Source organism: Sturnira hondurensis, unplaced genomic scaffold (assembly GCF_014824575.4).
Source record: "Sturnira hondurensis isolate 20B ecotype Veracruz unplaced genomic scaffold, ASM1482457v3 Scaffold0021143, whole genome shotgun sequence".
Lineage (NCBI taxonomy): Eukaryota > Metazoa > Chordata > Mammalia > Chiroptera > Phyllostomidae > Sturnira > Sturnira hondurensis.
In genome coordinates this window covers 18,894,195-18,915,396 of record NW_028093774.1, presented here as the reverse complement: position 1 = coordinate 18,915,396, position 21,202 = coordinate 18,894,195, and the positions used below count along the sequence as shown (strand labels likewise).

The window sequence follows — 21,202 nt, the reverse complement described above, 5'->3', positions numbered from 1 at the left end:
CAGTGGATTGAGCACCGGTCTGCAAACCAAAAGGTCGCAGTTCGATTCCCCATCAGGGAATGTGCCTGGGTTGCAGGCCAGGCGCTCAACTGCAGGCATGTGAGAGGCAACCAATGTTTCTCTCCCTCTTTCTCCCTCCTTTTCCCTCTCTCTAAAAATAAATAAATAAAATCTTTAAAATGTCTTCAAATAACACTCAGCACAAAGTTAACTGTTGAAGACATCCTACGCAGGACTGAAAACTCAAACCCTGACATGGACACGGCAGATAACAACCGAATGAAGTGGGCTCCGTGGAGGTGCGGTTTCTGACCTCCTCCGTGGCGCTCCGGGACCGGAGAGAGGAAAATCAATCCCCAAGAGTGGCATTCGAGGGAGCAGGTCTCCCCCTGCTGGCAGCGGTGGTGGTACGCGAGTCTTAACCACAACTGGTACTGAGGACCGCAACCGAAAAGAACTCCACAGCAAGAAGAAACAACGCTTGGAAACCCACTCTCCATTACGGGAACCTCATTCTCAACAAGAGTGTGACAGCAAAGATGAAAGAGCTGACGGCATCAGGAAACTATCAGCAAAGAAGCTGATTTCAAACCTGGTGAGTTAATTAAGAAAGGAAGAAAAATTTTTTACATTGGTTTGGCTATAGAAACATTTCCATTTTCATGAGTTGCTTAATCATACAGAACCATACAGTAGCTCAGCAACAATCATGCTAGCAGTAAATTGATCTGATTTAATAGGTTCCAATACCAAACTTCTCTTTGAAACCCAAGTTCTTTGTGCAGCATTGCTGTGTGCTCCTGAGGTGGGCAAAATCAAGGAGGTTCAACTTAGTGGCACCTTTGGAGGACTGAAATCGCCCTCATACTTTTGCTTATTTTATTTACTCTGTTTTGTCTGGTGTGCACTATACTCTTAACCACTTCCGTTACTGTAAATCCAACTTTCATCTGTCCTTCTTAAAGCTTTACCTCCTGGTCTCTTCCTCTTCCAACAGCAAAAAACAAGCTGAAGGTTATCTTTTACTCCTTTGATTTTATTAATTAGATTTTGCCCAGAATCCTCTGGCACTTGTTACACTCTCTGTCATAGTGTTTATTATAGTATAATAAACTATTATAGTATTATAGTTTACAACTATTACACCATTATAGTATGTCTTTATTTCCTAAATCAGACTCTAAGAAACTTACTGTTTTCATTATTACGTGTTTTGCTGTGGACCTCTCTGGGGTCATCTCATTTGGGACTCTCTGTGTTTCCCAGACCTGTCTTTCTCTTTCACCAGGTCAGGGAAGTTTCCAGTCATTATTTCCTCAAACAGGTTCCCACCCCCTTGCTTCCCCTCATCCTTCTGGTATTCCCATGATGCAGGCGATGCGCAGGTTTTTAAGCTCCATGTAGTCCCAAAGGTCCCTTAAATGATCCTCACTTCAAATTTTTCAAAAATTTTGCTGCTCTGATTGGGTGTTTTCTGCTACCTTGTCTTTCAAATCACTGATTCGAACCTCTGCTCCATCCAACCTACTGCTCATTCCTTCTAGTGTCTTGTTCATTTCAGATATTGCACCCTTCATTTCTGACTGGCTTTTTTGTTTGTTTGTTTCAATGTCTTTTTTCACGATTTTGCAGTTGTCACTAAGTTCCATGAGCATCCTTATAATCATTTAACCATTTTTTCTTGAACTCTACGTCCGATAAATTGCTTGCCTCCCTTTTACCTAGCTCTTCTTCTGGCAATTTCTCCCGTTCTCTCATTTGGAGCATGTTTCTTTGTCTCCCCATTTTGGCTGTCTTTTTCTGTTTGTTTCTTTGTACTAAAGAGATCTGCTATGATTCCCTGTCTTGGTAGGGCGGCCTTATGTAGTAAGGGTCCTTTGTGACCTAGTGACACAGTGTCCTTGATCACCTGAGCTGGATGCTCGAGGAAGGTCCCTTGTGTGGGTCACATGGGCCCTCTGGTTGTAACTGAGCCTTGACAGCTATGGCCCTGAGACCAGGAGGACCAACCCACCCACCTTGTATCAGCTGCTGTGCAGGTGGTTCTGACCACACAAAGCCGAATCCACCTCAGTAGGATTTGCTGCATGCCGAGACCTCTCTTTGGAGATGCTGCTTGTGGAGCTACTGGACCCTGCTCTGATCGTGTCTAAAGCTGGCCACAGGGTGTGTTGGTTCTGGAGCCTCTTGGGAGAGACTGGTGCAGACCAGTGTGTAGCGCTGCTGACTGGCCCTGGGCACCCCGTTTGGAGCCACAGAGCAATCCACAGTTTGGGGCTGCCTCTGCTGGGCCTGAGTATGTGCAGAAAGGATCAAGCTGTGTACCAATGTGTAAAATGTACCAATTTTACAAGCACCACCCCAGGGACAAGTCAGCTAAAGTCCTAAGGTACCCTGGGATCCACCTCTGCCTGCTGTTAGGCTCAGTCACCAAAACAGCCTTTGGTTGTATTCAAGTTGTATAAGGTACCTTCTCAGTGAGTCAGCAGGCAGGGACCAGTGGTGTTCACCAGACTGATACAGGTTTAAACTTGGGGCCAGTGCTGCGTCTGAGGCCACTGAGCAAATGTCCTAGAGTATACCAAGTCTAGCCGCCACCCACTGGGTGCTTGGCACACCTTTGTGGTGGGAAAAGCGGTCTCAGGGAGTCATCCTGGTGAGGCCAGCAGAGTTTACTAGGCCTGAGCAGATCAAGATTTAGCCTTTTGAAGGGAGGGCTCCACACCATCAGACATTTGAAAGAAAAATGACCCCATCCCAGAGCCACACAACTCAGTGTGTCCCAGATTCTGTCTGGAGCCCAATCTCAGCAGGATGGAGCCACTGAGTCAGGGGAGGGGGGGTGGAACTAGTATGTCTCCCATGACAGTGAGGGGCCCTGCCCTAGAGCCCCACAGCTCTATCCCACATTCTACCCAGGGCTTGGCAGGGTGGAGTCACAAGCAGTCAGAAGGGTTGGATGACAGAGGTCCAGAGAGTGGGGCTAGCAAATCTCTCACAAGCAGGAAGCACCCATCAGTGAGGGAATGGCCCCCTCCTCAAAACCACACTAATCAGTAAGTAACAGACTCCCCCCCCCCCCCACCAGGAATCTGCCCAGACCTCTACACCCCAGCCCAGGCAGTTGTCTCCTCAGCAGGGTGCACGCTCCACAGGGTGGGATGAAAGGGAGTCCAGAGAGTGGGGCTATTGCAGCGCCCCAGGCAGACGCCAGACAGAAGGGAGTGCTCCACCAGGAAAGATGTGGGAGTGACTCAGCAGAGAGATCCTGGCAGCTGGCCCTTCAGCTCCCTCCCCAGAGCCACAAACCCACCTCTCCTCATGCTACTCTAGTCTGCTCTGCCCACCTCTGCCAGAGCCGAGTGATCTCCTGTACAACCGTACAGGAGCTTTTGTGTGTCGGCCCTTCAAGAAGGCTCCTGTGTCTCCAGCAGACTTGTCTCTCTCCCTAGTGGACAGAATCCCTGCTGATTCTCACAGGCAGATGTTGTGTGGGCACCCCTTCCAGGCTCTGGTGCTCTGGATCCAGGAGCCTGACGTGGGGCTGAGACCCAGCCCCCTTCTCAACAGGAAACTTTGCAGCTGAGAAATCCCTCTGGAATCTCAGCACTGCCCCATGGGGGGCCCACAGGAGCATGGCCAGCCCTTTTCATGTCTCTGCCCTTCCTGTCTCAATGTGGCTTCTTCTGTAAATCCTTGGTTATCTCTATTCAGGTTATTCAGGTTGATTGCTCTGTGTATCAGTTGTGATTCCAGTTTGGCCCTGGGAGGAGGTGAGTGTAGCTCCCACCTACTTGGCTGCCATCCTGAAAGCCCTCAGACTCTAAGGTATTGGAAGCAGACACTTATTCTGCCTCAAAAGGGGGCCTATGTCTTCATGGTCAGGCTCCCAGGCTGAGCAGGTGTGATTTCATGGGCATAAACTTCAGTACCTTCATCTGAAAATAATAGCACTAACCTCATCATTTGTGCAGGCATCACAGGAGACTACATGTTAAGTTGACTGGCTAATTACTCGATAGTTGTTAACTATCATTTGCACTCCCTACAGCCCCTAAACAAAAGCCTTACATGCTGTAGGCTTTCAATTATTTGCTGGCAGAGCTTATGCTGATACATTCATGCCTAGTAATGTATTAACATTTTCTGTGGGGAAGGATGTAATTAACTATGACCTGGCAGCACTTGGGCTTGGATTACCTACATAGGGCCAGTTCTCCCACCCCATCATCCAGGTTGGGGCTGTCCAGTACAACTTTCTGCAATGCTGGCAATGCGCTATCACCTGGACGGTCCAATAAAGTAGTCCAGGTAGCTACATGTGGTTATCAAGGACTTGAAATATGGCTGGAACGTCTGAGAACACTATTTTATTTTCATTTTAATTAGTGCAACACCCTCTAATGATCAGCGCCTCCCTGATCATTAGATCATTGGACAGGGCAGCTCTAGAGCTTGCCTCTTCCTGTCAGCCTCTTTAAATTGTGTCCCTTTCTCTCCAGTAAAGGAATATTCTCTAAACCAAGAAGGAACTCTTGGCTCAAAGCATCACAACTTCAACCGGCTCCAATCCCTTTATTTCTTTAGCGGCTGCAGGTGTCTTCATTGTGTCCCTTCGCCAAGAGCTGGCGTGAGAACAGCACCAAAAACCCAGCAACTCGAGCAGTCCCACGGGACAAAGTGACTCATACATCTGATAACATGAACTCATCCAACAAAAATACTGATTGCATTTCCGCCTCCTCTGGAGGAGTAGCAGGGCATGCAAACCAATCGTCTAGACAGGCGTGGCAAAAACGTGACCCGCGCGGGGGCGGCCAGAGCACGCCTCCCTCCGATCGAGCGTCCGCGAGGCGGTCCGCCTGTCCTCCCACGCCGGACGCCGCTGCCACGCGCTCGCGTGCCAGTCAGCATGGCCAGTCCTGGCCCCCACCCCTAGCGGTGTCGTGGCGTCCAAAACGAGAGCCAGTTCTCCTGGCCAATCTCCACCCGCTCCCGCAAAAGAATCATGCCTGCTCGCAAGAAGTTACTCCAAACCCCGTCTACAAAGCGCACCCCGAGCAGCTCAAGGCTAAACCTCCCTCGTACAAAATGGCGACACGGCCTGGGAGCCGACCATAGAGACATCCGCCCTCTGCGGAGAGAGCGCCACCCTCTTCGGGGCGTCCGTGCTCCCTAAGCGGCGTGCGGAACTCGCGTTCCGGCGGAGCCGGGAACAGGGTGCACCTTCAAGGGCCCTTCTAGGAGAACAGCGAGAAGTCTCTATGGTGTTGGGTCCTCCGAGCCAGTCACGTGGCTGGAGGAAGCCGCCGCGGGGGCGGAGGGAGGAGAAAGGGGCGGGAGGCCGGGAGGCGGGGGTTTTGCTGGAGACCCGGCGACTACTGGGTTGTCATGGAGCGGCAGCGCCGGGCTGGCGCATGCGCCACCTGACCCGCAGGTTGGTCGTGAAGCGGCGACCTCGGCCCTAGGTGAGAAAGGAGAACTGGGCGCACGAAGAGAGGGTTTGGGCGAGGAGCGTGGGGAAAGGAAAGGAGATGGGAGTAGGGGAAAGAAGGGGCGCGAAGTAGTCAAGAGGAAGAACTTGGACTTTTGGGGGACAGAAGGCCAAATGGTGGGACCTGATGCTGTGCGTCCCTCTCCCACTTGGTTGGTTTGGCTGCGAGGGGTGGGACCGTCTGGGGGAAGGAATCACGGGTGAGGACGGGGCTGTGTCCCCAGAGGGGGCTTGTGTCTGGTGCCAGGGGTGTAAGACCGTTAGGGCAGGTGGGCCATGGTCGCTGGGGTTAACAGCCTGCAGGGTTTCCGGGCAGGGGGAGAGCCTGGAGGCCCCCTGCCAAGTTGTGAACGGAGGGGCAGGGAAGGGGCAGGTGAGTGGGTGCGGGAGCTGGTAACCCGGTAAGGGGTCCGGGGCACAGGTGTGCGGTCTTTTTCAGAGACCTGCTGTCACTCCCTCACTTGGCTGGTTTGTTTCCCCTGGGTGGCCAGCCGGCCGGGCAGGGTGCCAGGGGTCGGGGAGATGGGAAAGAAGTACTAAGTAAGGGGTTGGTGGGTGGGTTGAGCGGAGCTCGGATCCAGGCCCAGGTGCAGCCCAAATTCAGGCTCTCCGTTATTGCCCAAGTCCTGGCAGTGTGTACTGCCTGGGCGTTCGCCCCGGGAGGTTGGTGGGATTCCAGCCACAGCACCGTCCTAGTAGGGTCTGCCCAGTTCTGCCCTGCCGAGCTGGCAGGCTCGCCTGCCTGGAGGGTGCTCCTGCCGCCTGGCACAGCTGCCCCCTTAGCTGACGCGGATGGGGAGGTGGGCACAGGTACTGTGGGCTCTGCTGGAAGCAGGGAGTTTGAGGGGAAGAGAATGGAGTGAGCCATACCAGGTGCCAAACAGAAGACATTGTATGGGACGGGGGTATAGTACCTTTGACATGGATTTTTGCAGCCAAGTGGAGAAATGAAAATGGATGTGAAGGGGAAGATGAGTATTAGAGATCTAGGTAGATGGGGTGGGGGTGTTCTCTGTTACAATAGACGTTTCCCCAGTTATAATACACAGACATTTCCTCGGGATGGTATCTCCAAACATGCAGACCAAGAGAAAATGACTTCAGAGAAACCTAGTAATTCTAACTGGGATTACTCATGGTTTTCTGGGTGGAGAGGCCGTATGGCCTTGTCACTTTATTGTATTTAAGTCTCTGCTTGGGCTTTCTCCTCACAGCTCTGTGCATGCACGCGTGTTATACATGTGACACATTTTAAAGGGAACTTGAGCTCCCGGGAAAGTTGCCAAGTATCTGTAAAAGGAGAGATCCGAGAGCAGCATTTCGGATGCTTCCTTGTAAACCTTGCTTCTCCTTTTTACCGTAAGCCTACATCATCATAGAGATTGTTTGGGGGTTACCCAACCTTTAGCTTGGTTGATGGATTTATCCCTGTTTTCCTCAGAGAATCAGGGGTAGATGAGAGATCTGCTTCCTGCAGGAGACCAGAACTGGGAGTTAGATGTGGAGGTGATGGTGGTGTTAGGAAATGCAGAATCTTGACTTTCCAGCTGTTCAGGTATTTCAGTGACAGCAAAACTGCTGGGGCTGCCAGCGAGGCCCAGCAGGACAGAAGAGCTGGAGGAATTCATTATTCTCTTGAGTCCCTCATACATATTGTTGGGGGCTGAGGTTGCAAAAATAAGAAAAACCCAGCACCCAAACTGTTGATGTTGAGGAGACAAGTAATTAGCTTGAGTGGTAGAAGTGCAAAAATAGAGCCAAATGCCATGGAGTGCTTGTTGGAATGTTATCGTGTACCTGTTTATATAAACCTTTATATTTACATTCACTTTCATGATAAGTTTTAGCACGCACTGTTCTCTCTGTGGACCTTTGGACCCTGTGTTGCCTGTGCATTTAGTAAGGGGCCCAGTTAGGGACGATCCTGACAGTTTGGGGAGCTTACGGTGGAGTCCTTTTAACGCAGAGTCGGGCACCTGAGGATATGCTTTGTTTGTAAGACAGTTTTTGTGATTTCCAGTCTGTGTCAGGAAGCAGAGATGACACAGTGGGTGACAGCATGGTAACCCATTTTCACCCCCTCGCCAGCTCCTGACCCTCTGTCTTTATTGCAAAATAACACCGAGGAAGAAGAAAAAACCCTTCTGAGGTTTTCGGACTTTGCCGCCCTTATGGCACTGGGTGTGAGAGCGCCGGGATAGACACCATTACTCGGCCCCTCTCCTGCGGAGAGCCCTGTCTGCTGCCATGTGCACGTGAGTGGGTTTGCTGTTCACGGGCTGGTGTGTCCTCAGTGCCACTTCTGGGAAGGAAGTGCCCCTCTCAGAGCAGAGGGGCCAGGGTGGGAGGCAGCCCTGTGTTCTCCAACTTTGTTGGACGCCCCTGGGCGTTAAGGCTTTCTGCTGCATAGTGAGAGCTGAGGGCGGAGGCTTTCACGTTTTTAGATACTTGCGCATCCAGAGTAGCTCACTTACTATTCTCAAGTGGACCGTGTGGTTTTTACTTCCAATTGCCGCCAGTTCCCCAGGATCTAAAATTTTAGCATCTGTTTTCCTCTTCACCAGTTTGTCAGTGTTTCAGCGTTTTGATTCCACCATCAGTATTGTCCTGCAGGTCCTTGATGGGCCAGAATAAATTCCTGGGTAGCTTCTGTAGCTCTTCTAACCGCATTTTCGTATCAGCAGCAAGCCCTTGTCTTGTCACAAGGGTTGTAGAAGACTAAACTGGGATGCTTTATCTTAAAATACCTGGAAAATAATCTATATTTTGTAAGATAATGGGAAACTTTGTCAAGTTCCTTTATTTATTTTTATTTTTAGAGAGAGGAAAAGGGGAGGAAAAGAAGAAGAGCAACGTCAGTGTGTGAGAGAAATGTCACTCGGTTGCCTCTTGCACACCCCCAGCCAGGGAGGGACCTGGCCCACAGCCCAGGCATGTGCCCGACCGGGAATCAAACCGGTACCTTTTCAGTTTGTAGTACAACGCCCAACCCACTGAGCCGCACCAGCCAGGGCTGTCAAGTTCTTAATCAGTTGCAGCTAACATAAGCATCTTTCCTCATCTAAATCAACAGCAGGGTCAGACCTGAATAAGTCCGACAGCCCTTCCACAAGCTACAGCTCCTTCCATTTTGAAGAAGCCTCCTATTCACTTTCAGATGGTGTTATTTCAGGGAAACGAAACCATGCACATTCGTTGGGTTTCACATAAAAGGATTACGACTTAATTAGAGATACATTTTCACATGTCAGTCTACTCTTGAAGCTGTATTGTCCATGCTGTTGGTCTTCCTGGCCGTCCAACAGGGAGATGTTGCTTTTGCATAATGCTGTGCTGGACATGACGGTGCCATTGTCTATCTTCTGTGCACAAAGGACGAACCCTTTGACCTGTCAGAGAGTGCTTAGTCTGACATGGGAAACCAGTTCCCTTAAATGAGGTCGGTGTGGCACAAAATAAGTTTGGCTTGGAATTGTGTTTAAAATCCAGTCTCATTCAGATTAGTGTGTTCCCTTTAGTCCATTTATGCTGTATGCAAAAGTATGAGCAAGAGGGCTGCTCCGGGATGCTCACAGGTACCCTTGTTTTCTATTTAATTTTATTTTGAATCCCTCCCCTGCTTCTGGAGTAGTTGACGTTCTTCATGAGATCCCATATTAGCAGAAATGTGCAGACTTGGCGTTGCAGGGTATTCCAGACACGGTGCTATTTGGCAGGGGGCTCGTGCTTCTCTGCACCCGGGACAAATGGATGGAGCTGTAAGTGGATGGTGAATTAAAGTGTCACTAGGCTTTGCTTACACCTCAGTCCACTTGGGCTGCTGTATCACAGACTGGGTGGTTTATTAACAACAGGAATTTATTCTGGTGGTTCTAGAGGCTGGAAGTCCGAGGTCAGAGCGCCGGCCTGGTCAGTGAGGGCCTGCTTCTGGGTCACAGACTTCTCATTGTGTCCTCACACGGTAGAAGGGGCCAGGGAGCTCTCTGGAGCCTCTTTTGTAAGGCTCTGATCCTGCTCCCCAGGGCTGCACCCTCATGACTTAAGCACTTCCCGAAGGCCACCTCCTAATCCTGGGGGTTAGGGTTTCAACACGTGGATTCGAGGGGAGCACAAACATTCAGACCAGCACTTACCCAGTTTTATTATTGTCATTGTCCTTGTCGGCCTCCTGTTGTCCTTAGCCCTGTTGTGTCCCTGTGTTCTTACTGCCAGTTCTCAGTGCCTCAGATGGCTTAGTTAAAATATCTGGAGCATTTTCAGCCTCTGCCAGCCCTTGAAAGGACTCGTTCATCTAATTCTCTGCACTGTTAGCTCAGGTATGGATCTGCTGTGGGCACGCTGTGTGCCACTGGGGCGAATCCCGGCCTCTTCCCTGACTCCCAAACAGGTCCGTGTGACAGAGTCTCCACTCGCGTGGCCTACGGCCGCTTCCCTGTGTGTGGCCTGAACTGAATCAGCCTGGCCACCCCACCACGGGTCCTCTGTGCCCTTCTTGGCGCCTGACATACAGCACTGAGCCCCATCCAGTCAGCCTCCTAAATGTGTCTCCAGTCCACTCACTTCTCGGCATGTCCACTGCCGCCACCTTATGTCACCTGGACTGCGTCGTCGAATGGCAGTGTCTAGAGGGTCTCAAGGCCACTCTGGCCTCTCCCTACTGGATCTCAGTCCAGCATCCACGTGCTTTAGAAATGCAGATCCGATTGCACGCTTCCCGTTAAAATCTTTCCGTGACTTCCCATCACTCTTAAGATAATAGCTGAAGTCTTTACAACGTGGGTTACAAGGCGCTATCTGTCTGGCCCCCACCAACCCTTCCAGTATCCAGGCACCCCGCACCCCACCCAGCCCTGGTCTCCCTGGCCTTTCAATTCTTTGTTGGGGTCAGGCTTCTTTCTCCCTTAGGGCCTTCACACTTCCACACCCCACCCGGGCCCCTCCCCCAGCTCATTTTTGAACTTCTGCTAACTCCCAGTAACTCTGTCTCATGCCCCAGATCCCAGCTTCCCTGTCCCCCAGACTATTAGACTATTGGCCCCTCCCCTTCATAGCTGTTATCAAAATAATAATTGTGCGGTTACTTGGTCTGTGTCTGACTCTCTCTAGAGCGTGAGCTCCAGGAAGTAGACCGTGTCTATTTGGCTCACCCTGTATCCCCCGTCCCAGCACAATGCCTGGTTCATAGTGGGCACTTGGTAAATATTTTTAAATGACTCAGTGTGACGTAATCTGAACCTCAACCTCCTCCTCCCTAAAGAGGTACAGGAACATTAACAGCAATAATGTTATGGGCGTGAGGTAACATTAGCAGAAATAATGTTCCAGGCTTTTACAGAAGCAAAGCACCATTCTGTATGATCTTTGTGCATAAAAGTGCTTTTTAAGCCCAAAGGGAGCGTGCATATATGAGGAGTTGTTTTTGCTCTGTTCAGTAAAACATCCAAAGAAGTGAAAGGTTAATTTGAGAAACCACACCGTGGGAGGTGGCGAATGTGTCCTGGGAAAGCAGGCCTCGTCCCAGATGGGCATTCCCTCCGCTCCCTCGGGCAGCGGGGTGACTTACCCGGCCCAGAAACCTAGTCAAATGTGCCTTTGTTAGCTGTTTACAAAGCCTCCACTGAATGCGGCTTGTGTGCCTTGAATTCGTAATGGAATTTGAGGGCAGGGAGAGGACAGTGAACCTCCTTTTGGGTGGAAACCCTCCTGATGTTTAGGAAACGCGAAGCCTCCTCAGTCGAGACCCCTGAGGAGACACAGAGGAAGTGGGTGAGACCAGTGTTCTTCGCAACTCGCTTTACGCACCATCTTGAGCACCTGTTTCGGCTCTCTAGGGACTGACTTCTTACGTAATTGTTGTTTCCACAGGGCGCTCCAGATGCATTCGCTTCCAGCCCAGTAAAACATGGAGAGGAAAAACCCACCCAGAGAGAGCCCCAGGGGGCTCTCAGCTAAACTGGGCAAAGGCGCGGAGGCTAAAAAGGCGGCCCGTCGACTGGGCACGGCAGCCGCCGAGTCAGACAAGGACTCCGGATTTTCAGGTTAAAAATACCGCCTCCCTTCTACGTTGTAGTGAGTGATTTGTCTGGAAAAGTCCCTCCCTATCACTCATTTGTGTGATACGGATGGGAGCTCTCATGTACAGAGTAAATAAATATCTTTTAAAATGGTAATTCTGTGGCAAGGTACACATCAGAGTCACCATGGGGTTAGTTCCAAAGGAATGATTTGACATCTTTTTTCAACTCAGATGCTCAGTTTTAAATCTTACATATCCAACTGTTGCAAATGGTTACTGGGAAAAAAAATTCGGTACCCATAATTTTGCTGACTTAGCTCCTTTTTCATGGGAATAGTTACACCGCAGGAAAAATACTGTATGCTGTTTCCAAGTAACCAATTAAACAAAAGTAACATATCATTTGTTAAGATAACTTTTTTCCTAAGAAAGTAATTTTGCTGTGCTCAAAAATGCTTCCCCTCTACAGCCCACCCTCGCGGGAGCCACGCGTCCTGTGTTTGGACTGTGAGCCTCCGGGCCCAGTTCCAAACTTGAGCGTCCTCAGGGCCAAGAAAATAGAATGATTTTCCTTAGCGGTTTGTCTTAACTCTTGCCTAAAAGGGCCAGCTGCACACCCAGGGAATCTCTCGGTTTTGTGCCGAGGCTCTTTTCCATTTCCAGGTCCGAGGGTGGTCTTCACACTGGACTATGGCTCTAGTGTCAACATTCTGGCCTGGGGGGAGGCAGAACGGTGATGCTGGGAACTCTGGCTGGGGTGCCCCCCTGGGACAGAGCCCTCTCCCAGAGGAAGGCGGATGTCATCCCGCCTCACTGAGACCAGTCAGTCTGTCCTGTTGATTCCTTAGCTTATGGCGAGAAGTACAGCTGTTAGAAATACAGGATCTGCCTCATCCTCAGGTCGGTGTATTGTATTTTCCCCCAGTAGGCAGAAAATTACAGATAGACTGTTGCTCAGGGAGGAACAGAGCACCGACTGCCCGAGGGATTAAAATAGGGACCGCCCTGAAAGGGGAGGGCCAGCGTGTAGCCTTCTGGGCTTTTCTTCTGTATCGCTTTGCACTGTTTCTCAAGCTTGCCTCCTCATAAGGCCCCCCTGAGGCATTTGTCAAAAACACTGTTCCCCAGGCCCCTCTCCAGGACACTGGGACATCAAGGGTCTTGGGGGAGGGCCCGGAATCACACCCGGCCACAAGGGTCTGGTGCCTGGTGTGATCAGATGGGTTTGGGAAACACGGCAGGCTTCGTGCCCCTTTTTTCTTTGAATGTCGTGCTTGTTTTCATCTGTGTTTCATGTCACGAAGGTAATACATGTTCATTGTAGAAGCTTAGAAATGTAGAGATGTACAAAGAAAAATATAGACATCATTCATTATCCCACCACCTATTTTTCTCAGTAGTGTTGACTTTTTTCCTCTTTCCACCATGATCAGGCCAGTTGTTTTCTGCTCTGCCCCGAAGTCTGGACAGCGCTTTTGACAGCTTTCTTATTCCCCACGTGGAAGAGCTTTACGGAGCATTGTGCTGGTTGGACACAGGCTCTAGTGAGACTAATCAGACGTGTTGTGCTCCAGAAAGTGACCCCAGTGAACGCATCCGGCCACATCAGGGCCAGGTGCCAGCGATTTCGTCACTGCCCGAGTTATCATTTTAGTTACCTGAGAGCACGGCATAATCTGCAGTTATTAATTAGCTGCAGTCCACACTCCGAGTTTTCCCCGTCATCCCAATAGTGTCCTTCCTGGCTGTGACTCACGTTGTCTGTTGTGTATCCAGAGTCTATTGAAGTCGGTGCCTTTCATTTAGTTGCCCTGTCGTTTTCGTCTTATTTAGTTCAGAACAGCACCCTTGTCTTTCCTTTTCTGTGCTTTTTTTTTCTTTTTTATGACATTGACATCTTTGAATGAGTTAGGCCTGTTTTGTAGAATGCCCCACACTCTGGATTCTTCTGGTAGCTTCCCAATTACTAGAACCAGGATAAACATTTACCAGACTACTACAGTCTTTTTTTCTTGTTAACATCCTTCTCGTTGCACACACAAGGAAACTCTTAAATGCGGCTTACTCTTGGCGATGCTCTGGTTGACCACTCGGTTTAAGGCAGTGTTAATACTGGGTTAAGGTAGTATACTAGGTTTCATGTTGTAAAGGTGCCCTTTTCTCCTTGTAATTATAAGCATGGTATGAGATGACACTTTGAGATTGTGTGACTATCCTGTTCCCGGCAAACTCTTGACCAGTCGTTTAGCATCCGTTGATGGTCTTTGCCCAAATCAATTACTTACTGTCTTTGTGGTTTAAAAATGGCGATCTACTTCTATTAGTCCTTGTACGTTTTACTAGCTGACATTCTTTGGAAAGAGGCACTTTCCCTCCTCACCCCTTTTTGAGTATCACGGTGGTTCATGGAATTCTTTTGTAATTCATTTTGTTGATACATTATCATTATTCTTTTCTATACTCAAATTGCCCCAGATTTGGCCTCCCAGTTAGCTCCCGTGTCTTTTTGACACCCTCCATTTGTGTTTGAGTACCTTCGTGTTTTCTGGGACCGTAAGATGTCCAGGCTCATTTTGCACCTTCCCTGCCAAGGACTTGGAATCCAAGGAGCCCTGGTTTTCTTTTCGTGCAGGATGGCGTTTAGGGACCAAGACGCAGGCACCAGCTATGCCCTCTGCCCCCGAGGTCTTTGTTTCTGGCCTCGTGGTTCTTAACTAGAGGTGCCCAATTGTGAACCCGTAGCTGCCTGGGTACCAGATGAGTTGGTCCAGTGGATTGAGGGGAGGACCCCAACATCTGTAATTCCTAAAAAGCGTCCCTGGAGACTCTGATTTAAATGCAAGTGTTGACAGTTGTCCTCATTTAAATTAAAGTCACATTCCGGGCCTGCCTCATCCAGATTACTCTGAGAGCCCCAGTGAGCATCTACCCCTGCACCCCCTCCCCCCGCCCCCCAGGCTCCTCACAGGGCTACTGCAGCCTCGGGGTTTGCTCCAGCAGGGAGCGGAGTACTTTCTGACGGATCACACAAGGTCAGTTGTATTTTCTTTTCCTTGGAGAGCATCTGTCTCCCAGGGTGCAGGACCCCCAGTCAGCACGCCCCCCAGTCAGCACACCCACGGGGTCCTTAAGGCACCAGCAAGGGAGGCACCTAACCCAGTAGAAGGAACAATAAAGACAGACACATTTTAAACTTCAGCGTTGGTGAACTTACCCAGAATTTACCATTAGAAAACTTAGAAAGAAGCTATTTTAGTTTCAGCATGGGTGTAAATTTTGAGGTTTACAGGTTGGTTTTGTTGTTGTTATAATTCCATTGTGTGAGGCCCAGAGCCCCTCAGAGGCCTTCGTCTTGCCCCAGGTCACGTACATCCTGCCCGCCCCTCTCAGCGACACTTCCTTGAAAGGGATGCACTGTGGTTGAAGCCTTTCTCCCAGTTCCCCTGTGCACTGGTGGTGATTGCTGGCACGAGCCCGAGTGGACACAGGCCCTTGTTGTGAGAGAGTTAGAAGGGAATCCTAGGGCAGTCCGTCTTTGGGGTGACAGTGATAGTTATGGAGCCCATAGAGAATCCATTGAAAGTTAAAGACGCTGTCCTCAGAAAAATCCACAAAGACCCATCTCATGAGCGTTCCACTCAGTTTCAAGGGGTGCCACCCCCCACTCCCTGGGAGGCCTGCCTAAGAGTCCCTGTCCCGAGTGAACCGACCGTTTTTCTGCCCGCCAGATGGGGGTTCGGAATGTCTGAGCTCGGCTGAGCGGATGGACTCCGAGGACGTGCCGAGCGCCTCGGGCTGGAGCCGGCCAGACAGGCCGGGGCGGAGCTCCAAGACGGCAGGCAGTGCCTTCCCCACACTGTCCCCCATGGTCGTCATGAAGAACGTGCTGGTCAGACAGGTGAGGAGGGATGCTCTCTCCCGATGCGACTGAAGGTGCCATGCCTCCTCTGCGCAGGGTGCTGGGGCAGACCCCCGGAAGGCAGGGCGTGCGCCCAGCCTGGGGAGAGGACGTTTTTTCTCCACCACAGACAGCAGCGTGAAAAGGGCTGCAGGAATCATGACGTGTATTCTCATTTTCCAGACAGCGGTACTGGTTTATTTTTGTATCCCTGGTTCATTCACAGGGACACTGGAATTCTTTTTTCCTTTAATCATCACCAGAGGATATATCCATCGATTCCAGAGAGTGAGAGAAAGAGAGAAACAATGATGTGAGGGGAACATCAGTTAGTTGCCTCCAGTATGTGCCCCACTTGGGGACTGAACCTGCAACCCAGGCCTGTGCCCTGACTGGGCATTGAAGCCGTGACCCTTCAGTTTAAAGGGGCTACACCCAACTAGCTGAGCCCATCAGCCAGGGCGGTACCAGAATTCTTTAGTCTTGTGTGAAGGAACCAAACGGAAATGTCATAACTTACAGTTCAAGTCTGTATGTGACAGAGTTTAGGGTGTAAACAAAAGGATCTCTTTTCAATTTGAAATGCCCTGGGGGGTTAGAAATGTAGGATGCATCTGTTTGTTTGAGAGGCAGAGGCAATTTCCATGTCTCTCATGTCGCGTTGAGCATTTTCTTAGTAATCAGCTGGAGACATGTCACCAGTGAGAAAGCAGCTTTGTGGCGTAGGGATGGCTGTCCCAACAAAGGCCACACAGCTTTGCCATGGAGCTTAGAGACCCCGCTGTGGGCCCTGTGACATAACTGTACATGATACGTGATTATGGTCCAGATATGTAGGAAAAGAAGATTTAGATGAAAATCTGAGCCCCATGTTTGAAACAGAGAACTTAATCACGTGAACTGGGTTAAAGACCATTTAACCCTTCCCCACTTTGCTCTAAATGGTATCGGTTCTCATGTGGGTCCATGGGTTCATTGATGAGGCTGCTTGAAGCTAGTGACATTCGAAATCCGGCTTTATGTTGTTGACCTTCCCACCTTAGAAGAACATACATGCCTGTAGCCTGACACAACACCTTAACTATTCCCTAGTTATTTCTGAGGAACACAGGCTGATTTTCAACAAGGCATCCTGGTGAGTTTGGAAAAAAGAATTTGAAGATTTTTGCTTGGCAAATCACATCTCTGCGGGAAGGACAGCTGTGCTTTTTGAACAAAGAAAGAGAATCAAGACACGAAATGGAGCCCAAATGAGCTTCGCTCGTCCACTCCTCCAGCACTAAGGCGCTGCTCAGGGCTTCCAGTCCCCTGGCTCTTCCTCTCCCCGCCTGCCTCTCTGGCACCCTTGCTGCTGTTTCTTGTGTGTCTGTGTTTGTATGCCTTCTTTGTCGTAGGCGAGGCTGGCAGCTCCGAGGGTTGAGGACAGCCCGCAGCTGCGGAGTGAGCAGGCTTGCCCAGCCGAGCTGCCGTCTGCAGGACAAAGACCTGCAGGGAAGGCTGCTAGGCCGCCAGGAGATGGGCGGCCGGGGGCAGGCCGACCTACTGGCTCAGTCTAGGGGTTCTGTCTCGTTCTTTTCCACACGTGCTAGAATCCAGCATATCCCAAGGTTGAAATAGTGACATACTTTAAAAAATCTGTGTATATTGTGTAATGTCTTGGTTTTAGATAATCCCCTTTTGAGGGTCTGATTCCAGGTCTGCCTGGACTGTGTGATCTTGCACACAGTTACTTAAGCCTGATGGTCATCAGTTTCCTCACCTCCAGCACAAAGGCTTTATGTGAAATGTTTCTGAGATGGTAGCCAAGTCCGAAATCTTGTCCCGTGTTCCCTCAGATGATTTCAGCATGAATAACAGACTGGAGCCCTAGCTGGCACGGCTCAGTGAGTTGGGTGTCGTCTGGCAAAGTGAAAGGTCACTGGATGGTTCCCGGTCGGGGCACATGCCTGGGTGGTGGGCCAGGTCCATGGCTGGGGGCGTGAGGCAACTGACAAGTGTTTGTCTCACAGGTGGTTGTTTCCCTCTCTTTCTCCCTCCTTCCCCCTCTCTCCAAGTAAATGGAATCTTTAAAAAAAAGTAATACATTGTAAAATCTAATAATTAGAATAAGTAAGCTAAGTGTCTAGCATGGCAGTGGGCATAACAGCAGCATCAGGAGGAATCCAGTGGAATCAGTTCAGAAAAGACAGGAATTAGATATTTCCTGGGCCCATCTGCCTTGTAGGCCCACCCAGAGGCGTGAGTGAGTAGGAGAATAGCCTGTTTTGCTCCTGACTGAGCTGGACTGAGCTGGACTGAGCTGAGCTTGGAAAGGCCACTGACTTTGGACCTCCTCTGACGGGGCAGTGTGATGCTTGGGTTCACACTGCTTGCTCACGTATGTCCCAGAGTGTATTGGAGCACCAAGAGGGCTCTGGGATGGGCTCTCCAGGTCACCCCAACCTTTGCCCAGGAGATGAGCCTAAAGTTACTAGTCACAGGTCGAAGAGGCTGAAATGTATGCAAGACGGTGTGCGTGTGTGGGAGGTAGCTTCCTCCGGCCAAATCACATGACCTCCCCACCAAGGATAAGAACCTCTGGCAGGCTCTCTGCCTGGCCTCGACACTCAGATCTTTGGGACTAGATTGGAACTGGACTGGCTTTTAAATGTTGGAAATAGCCCTGGCTGGTATGGCTAAGTGGACTGAGTGCTGGCCTGCGAACCAAAGGGTCAGGGCACAGGCCTGGGTTTTGTGCCAGGTCCTCAGTAGGGGGCGCTCCAGAGGCAATCCACACACTGATGTTTCTCTCCCTGTCTTTCTCCCTTCCCCTATTTCTAAAAATAAACTAATAAAATCTTTTTAAAAAAATGTTGGAAATAGATAGCCATGCCCTTCTTTATTATAGATTTCCATCTGAATCAGTACTTTAAAAATAAAAATATATTCAAGGAGTAATATAGCAAAGGCTGTGTATTGAAATGGTCAGGATGGGTTTTAGGGTCAGTCAGAGGTTGGAACCCCAACTCTGTCCTTTAGTGTCTCGTTCACTGAAAGTTGAAAGTTATTTCAACTCCCTATACCCCAGTTTCCCATCTGTGAAGGGAAGTGGCGACTGCCCCTCGGGGTTGTTAAGGAAACAGCCCGTGTGAAACGTCACCCAGGGCTGGCCTGCAGTAAGCGGCAGAGCAACTGGTATTATCTCCAGTGGCTTTATGGTTGTTGGTTGTCACTGCCTCACAAAGGGGCCCGTGGACTCCCGACAACATGTAACTTTTTAGCCAAAAGTTGTGTTCAGGTAAAAGAGGTTTCAGGTGTAACTAAACGAAGATAGACTTTGATGTCAAGTCACATTTATAATCTCGAGATTAGCACATTTTAACTTATGCCAAGAAATTGTACTATTTATATTTTTATTGCCTCAGTTGTGACCTTTACTGTCATTACTTCACCTACCGACAATTTCTCTTCCTGAGTGATGGCACTCGAATAAAAATAGATACTTCCTTCAGTTTTCCCATAGGAAAAGGAAAAAAAAGGATGACATTGGGCCCAAATGGATCCGTGAGCCACTTCTCCAGTCGTGCTCCTGAGAAAGGGCTACCCCTTATGTGAGGGGAGCTCTGCCCCTGTTCCGAATCTCCCTGCCCTGTCCTGCCCTCGGCAGGGGCCAGGAGCACCGTCCCCGCAGCAGGTAACGCGTCCCCCCGGCAGGTAACGCGCACTGTGCTGCTCTTCCGTTTGCAGGGCGGCTCCTCCCAGCTCCAGTCCTGGACTGTCCAGCCCTCCTTCGAAGTGATCTCGGCACAGCCACAGCTCCTGCTCCTCCATCCGCCCGTCTCATCCTCTGTCCGGCCCTGTCACGCTGGCGAGAAAAAGTCGGACTCCAGGAACTACTTGCCCATTCTGAATTCTTACACCAAAATAGCCCCACATCCAGGCAAACGGGGCCTTTCCCTCAGCCCCAAGGAAAGAGAACGTGGTACGCAGAAGAAAACCCGCACCGAGAGGCCCGGGCCAAGCTCGCCCGCCAGTGAGCCCACCCAGACTGGTGCTGTGTCCTCCAGTCCCCCGCCTGCGGTGCCCCCCGGCACCAAGCTGGCAGAGGACGCAGCCTTGCAGGGTGTGCCCTCCCTAGCGGCAGGTGGAAGTCCACAGACTCTCCAGCCGGTGTGCAGCAGCCACGTGGCTAAAGCTCCCAGTCTGACCTTTGCTTCCCCCGCCAGTCCTGTCTGTGCCTCAGACAGCACTCCGCATGGGCTGGAGAGCGACTCCCCGCTCTCTCCGCTGCCGGCTGCTTACAGCTCGCCTTTGTGGGCCGCGGAGCACCTCTGCCGCAGCCCAGACATCTTCTCGGAGCAGCGGCAGAGCAAACACAGGCGCTTTCAGAACACCCTCGTGGTCCTGCACAAGTCCGGCTTGCTGGAGATCACTTTGAAAACCAAGGAGTTGATTCGTCAGAACCAGGCCACTCAGGTGGAGCTAGACCAACTAAAGGAGCAGACTCAGCTCCTGGTAGAGGCCATCAAGGGCAGGGCTCCTCAGGCTTGGGCCAAGCTGCAGGCGTCTCTAACGTCAGGGTCCAGTCATACCGGCAGTGACCTAGATGCATTCTCTGCCCGCCCAGACATATAGCGCAGAGGGCACATCTCCCTGTTACTCCAGTGGTTCTTCTCAACCCTTTGGCTGTTACCTTACTCCCATTTCCCAAAGCTTATGTAAGAGCTTCTTCTAACCTAACCTGTTTGGTGGTTCACTTATGAAGCCACCTGCCGATACCTGGCTGCTGTATTAACCTGTGGTCTCTGCACAGTTTGCACACGTCTGTTCTGCTAAGGACCTCAGCTTCAGGGTGTCCTGGAGTCCCTCTTCCTTAGCCTGCAGGCACTCGGATGGGTCACGGGGCAAAGCAGGAGAGAGGTGTGTGTGAGGTCCTTCTCATTGCCGCCCCCCCCCCATCCCACTCACCGTGATCAGAGGTGCAGTGACGTGGATGAGTGTACAGAGTGGTGCCTGTCAGGCCAGGAGTGGGCGACATAAGGATCCCTTCACAGGTCTTCCCTGAATGTCTTACAGAAAAGTGAGAGGAAGTGTGTTTGCATTCCTGAGGCATCTTCTCGACATCTGGACGAAACCTGAAGTGCTTGGGGCACAGGTCGGGCGTAGGGTGCAAGCACTTAATCACGTAAAGCTTTGCTTCTTAAAGCCGAAAGCCAGGAGGAAAGGGCTGTTCCATCTCACTCTTACACTTTCATCACGAACCAGGTTTCTCTTCGCTCCACCTGGCAGGCAAATAGCTTCAGGGTTTAAAGTGCGGAAGACATTCAGTACCACCTGGCATCGCAGCAGGTGAGTCACTCTTTTGACTTAGAGTCTGAAGGAAGACATGGTCAGTATCTCTTGGTCAGGTCTCGGTCAGGAGCTGGAAGATTGTGGTACTCTGCTTTTCTTTCTCTTCTTGAAACAATACAGCCAGTTTTGTGTGTGAAAATTTTTTTTTAAGTTTAGAGAAACATCGATTTGTTGTTCCACTTATTTATGCATTCATTGGTTGATTCTTATATGTGCCCTGACCAGGGATTGAACCCACAACCTTGGTGTATTGGGAAGGTGCTCTAACGACTTGAGCCACCAGGCCAGGTCTTATGTGGACATCTTAAGGATAGTTTCATGGTTCCCAAGAGTAAGTGGTATAAGGTAACCCTCTGCTGCCCCTTTTTTCTTTTTTTTTTAAGATTTTATTTATTTATCTTTAGAGGAGAAGGGAAGGAGAGAAGGAGAGAAATATCAATGTATGGTTGCCTTTTGTGAGTCC

At 50.4% G+C, this 21,202-nt stretch overlaps 1 protein-coding gene across 7 annotated transcripts; it reads left to right on the top strand.

Moving 5' to 3' along the window:
• Positions 1 to 5,370: 5,370 nt before the first annotated feature.
• CIPC (CLOCK interacting pacemaker) lies at positions 5,371 to 20,702 on the top strand. 7 transcript variants are annotated; one of them, XM_037031190.1, is made up of 5 exons: positions 5,371 to 5,468; positions 11,360 to 11,532; positions 15,239 to 15,408; positions 15,958 to 15,960; positions 19,135 to 20,702. In XM_037031190.1, the coding sequence occupies exons 2-5, from the start codon at positions 11,397 to 11,399 to the stop codon at positions 20,020 to 20,022; spliced, it is 1,197 nt and encodes a 398-aa protein (XP_036887085.1). In that variant the 5' UTR covers positions 5,371 to 5,468; positions 11,360 to 11,396; the 3' UTR covers positions 20,023 to 20,702. The 7 variants fall into 7 exon arrangements, with proteins under 7 accessions (XP_036887085.1, XP_036887080.1, XP_036887084.1 ...); XM_037031185.1 differs by lacking the exon at positions 15,958 to 15,960 and adding an exon at positions 15,494 to 15,496; XM_037031189.1 differs by lacking the exons at positions 5,371 to 5,468; positions 15,958 to 15,960 and adding exons at positions 5,604 to 5,626; positions 15,494 to 15,496.
• Positions 20,703 to 21,202: the final 500 nt, after the last annotated feature.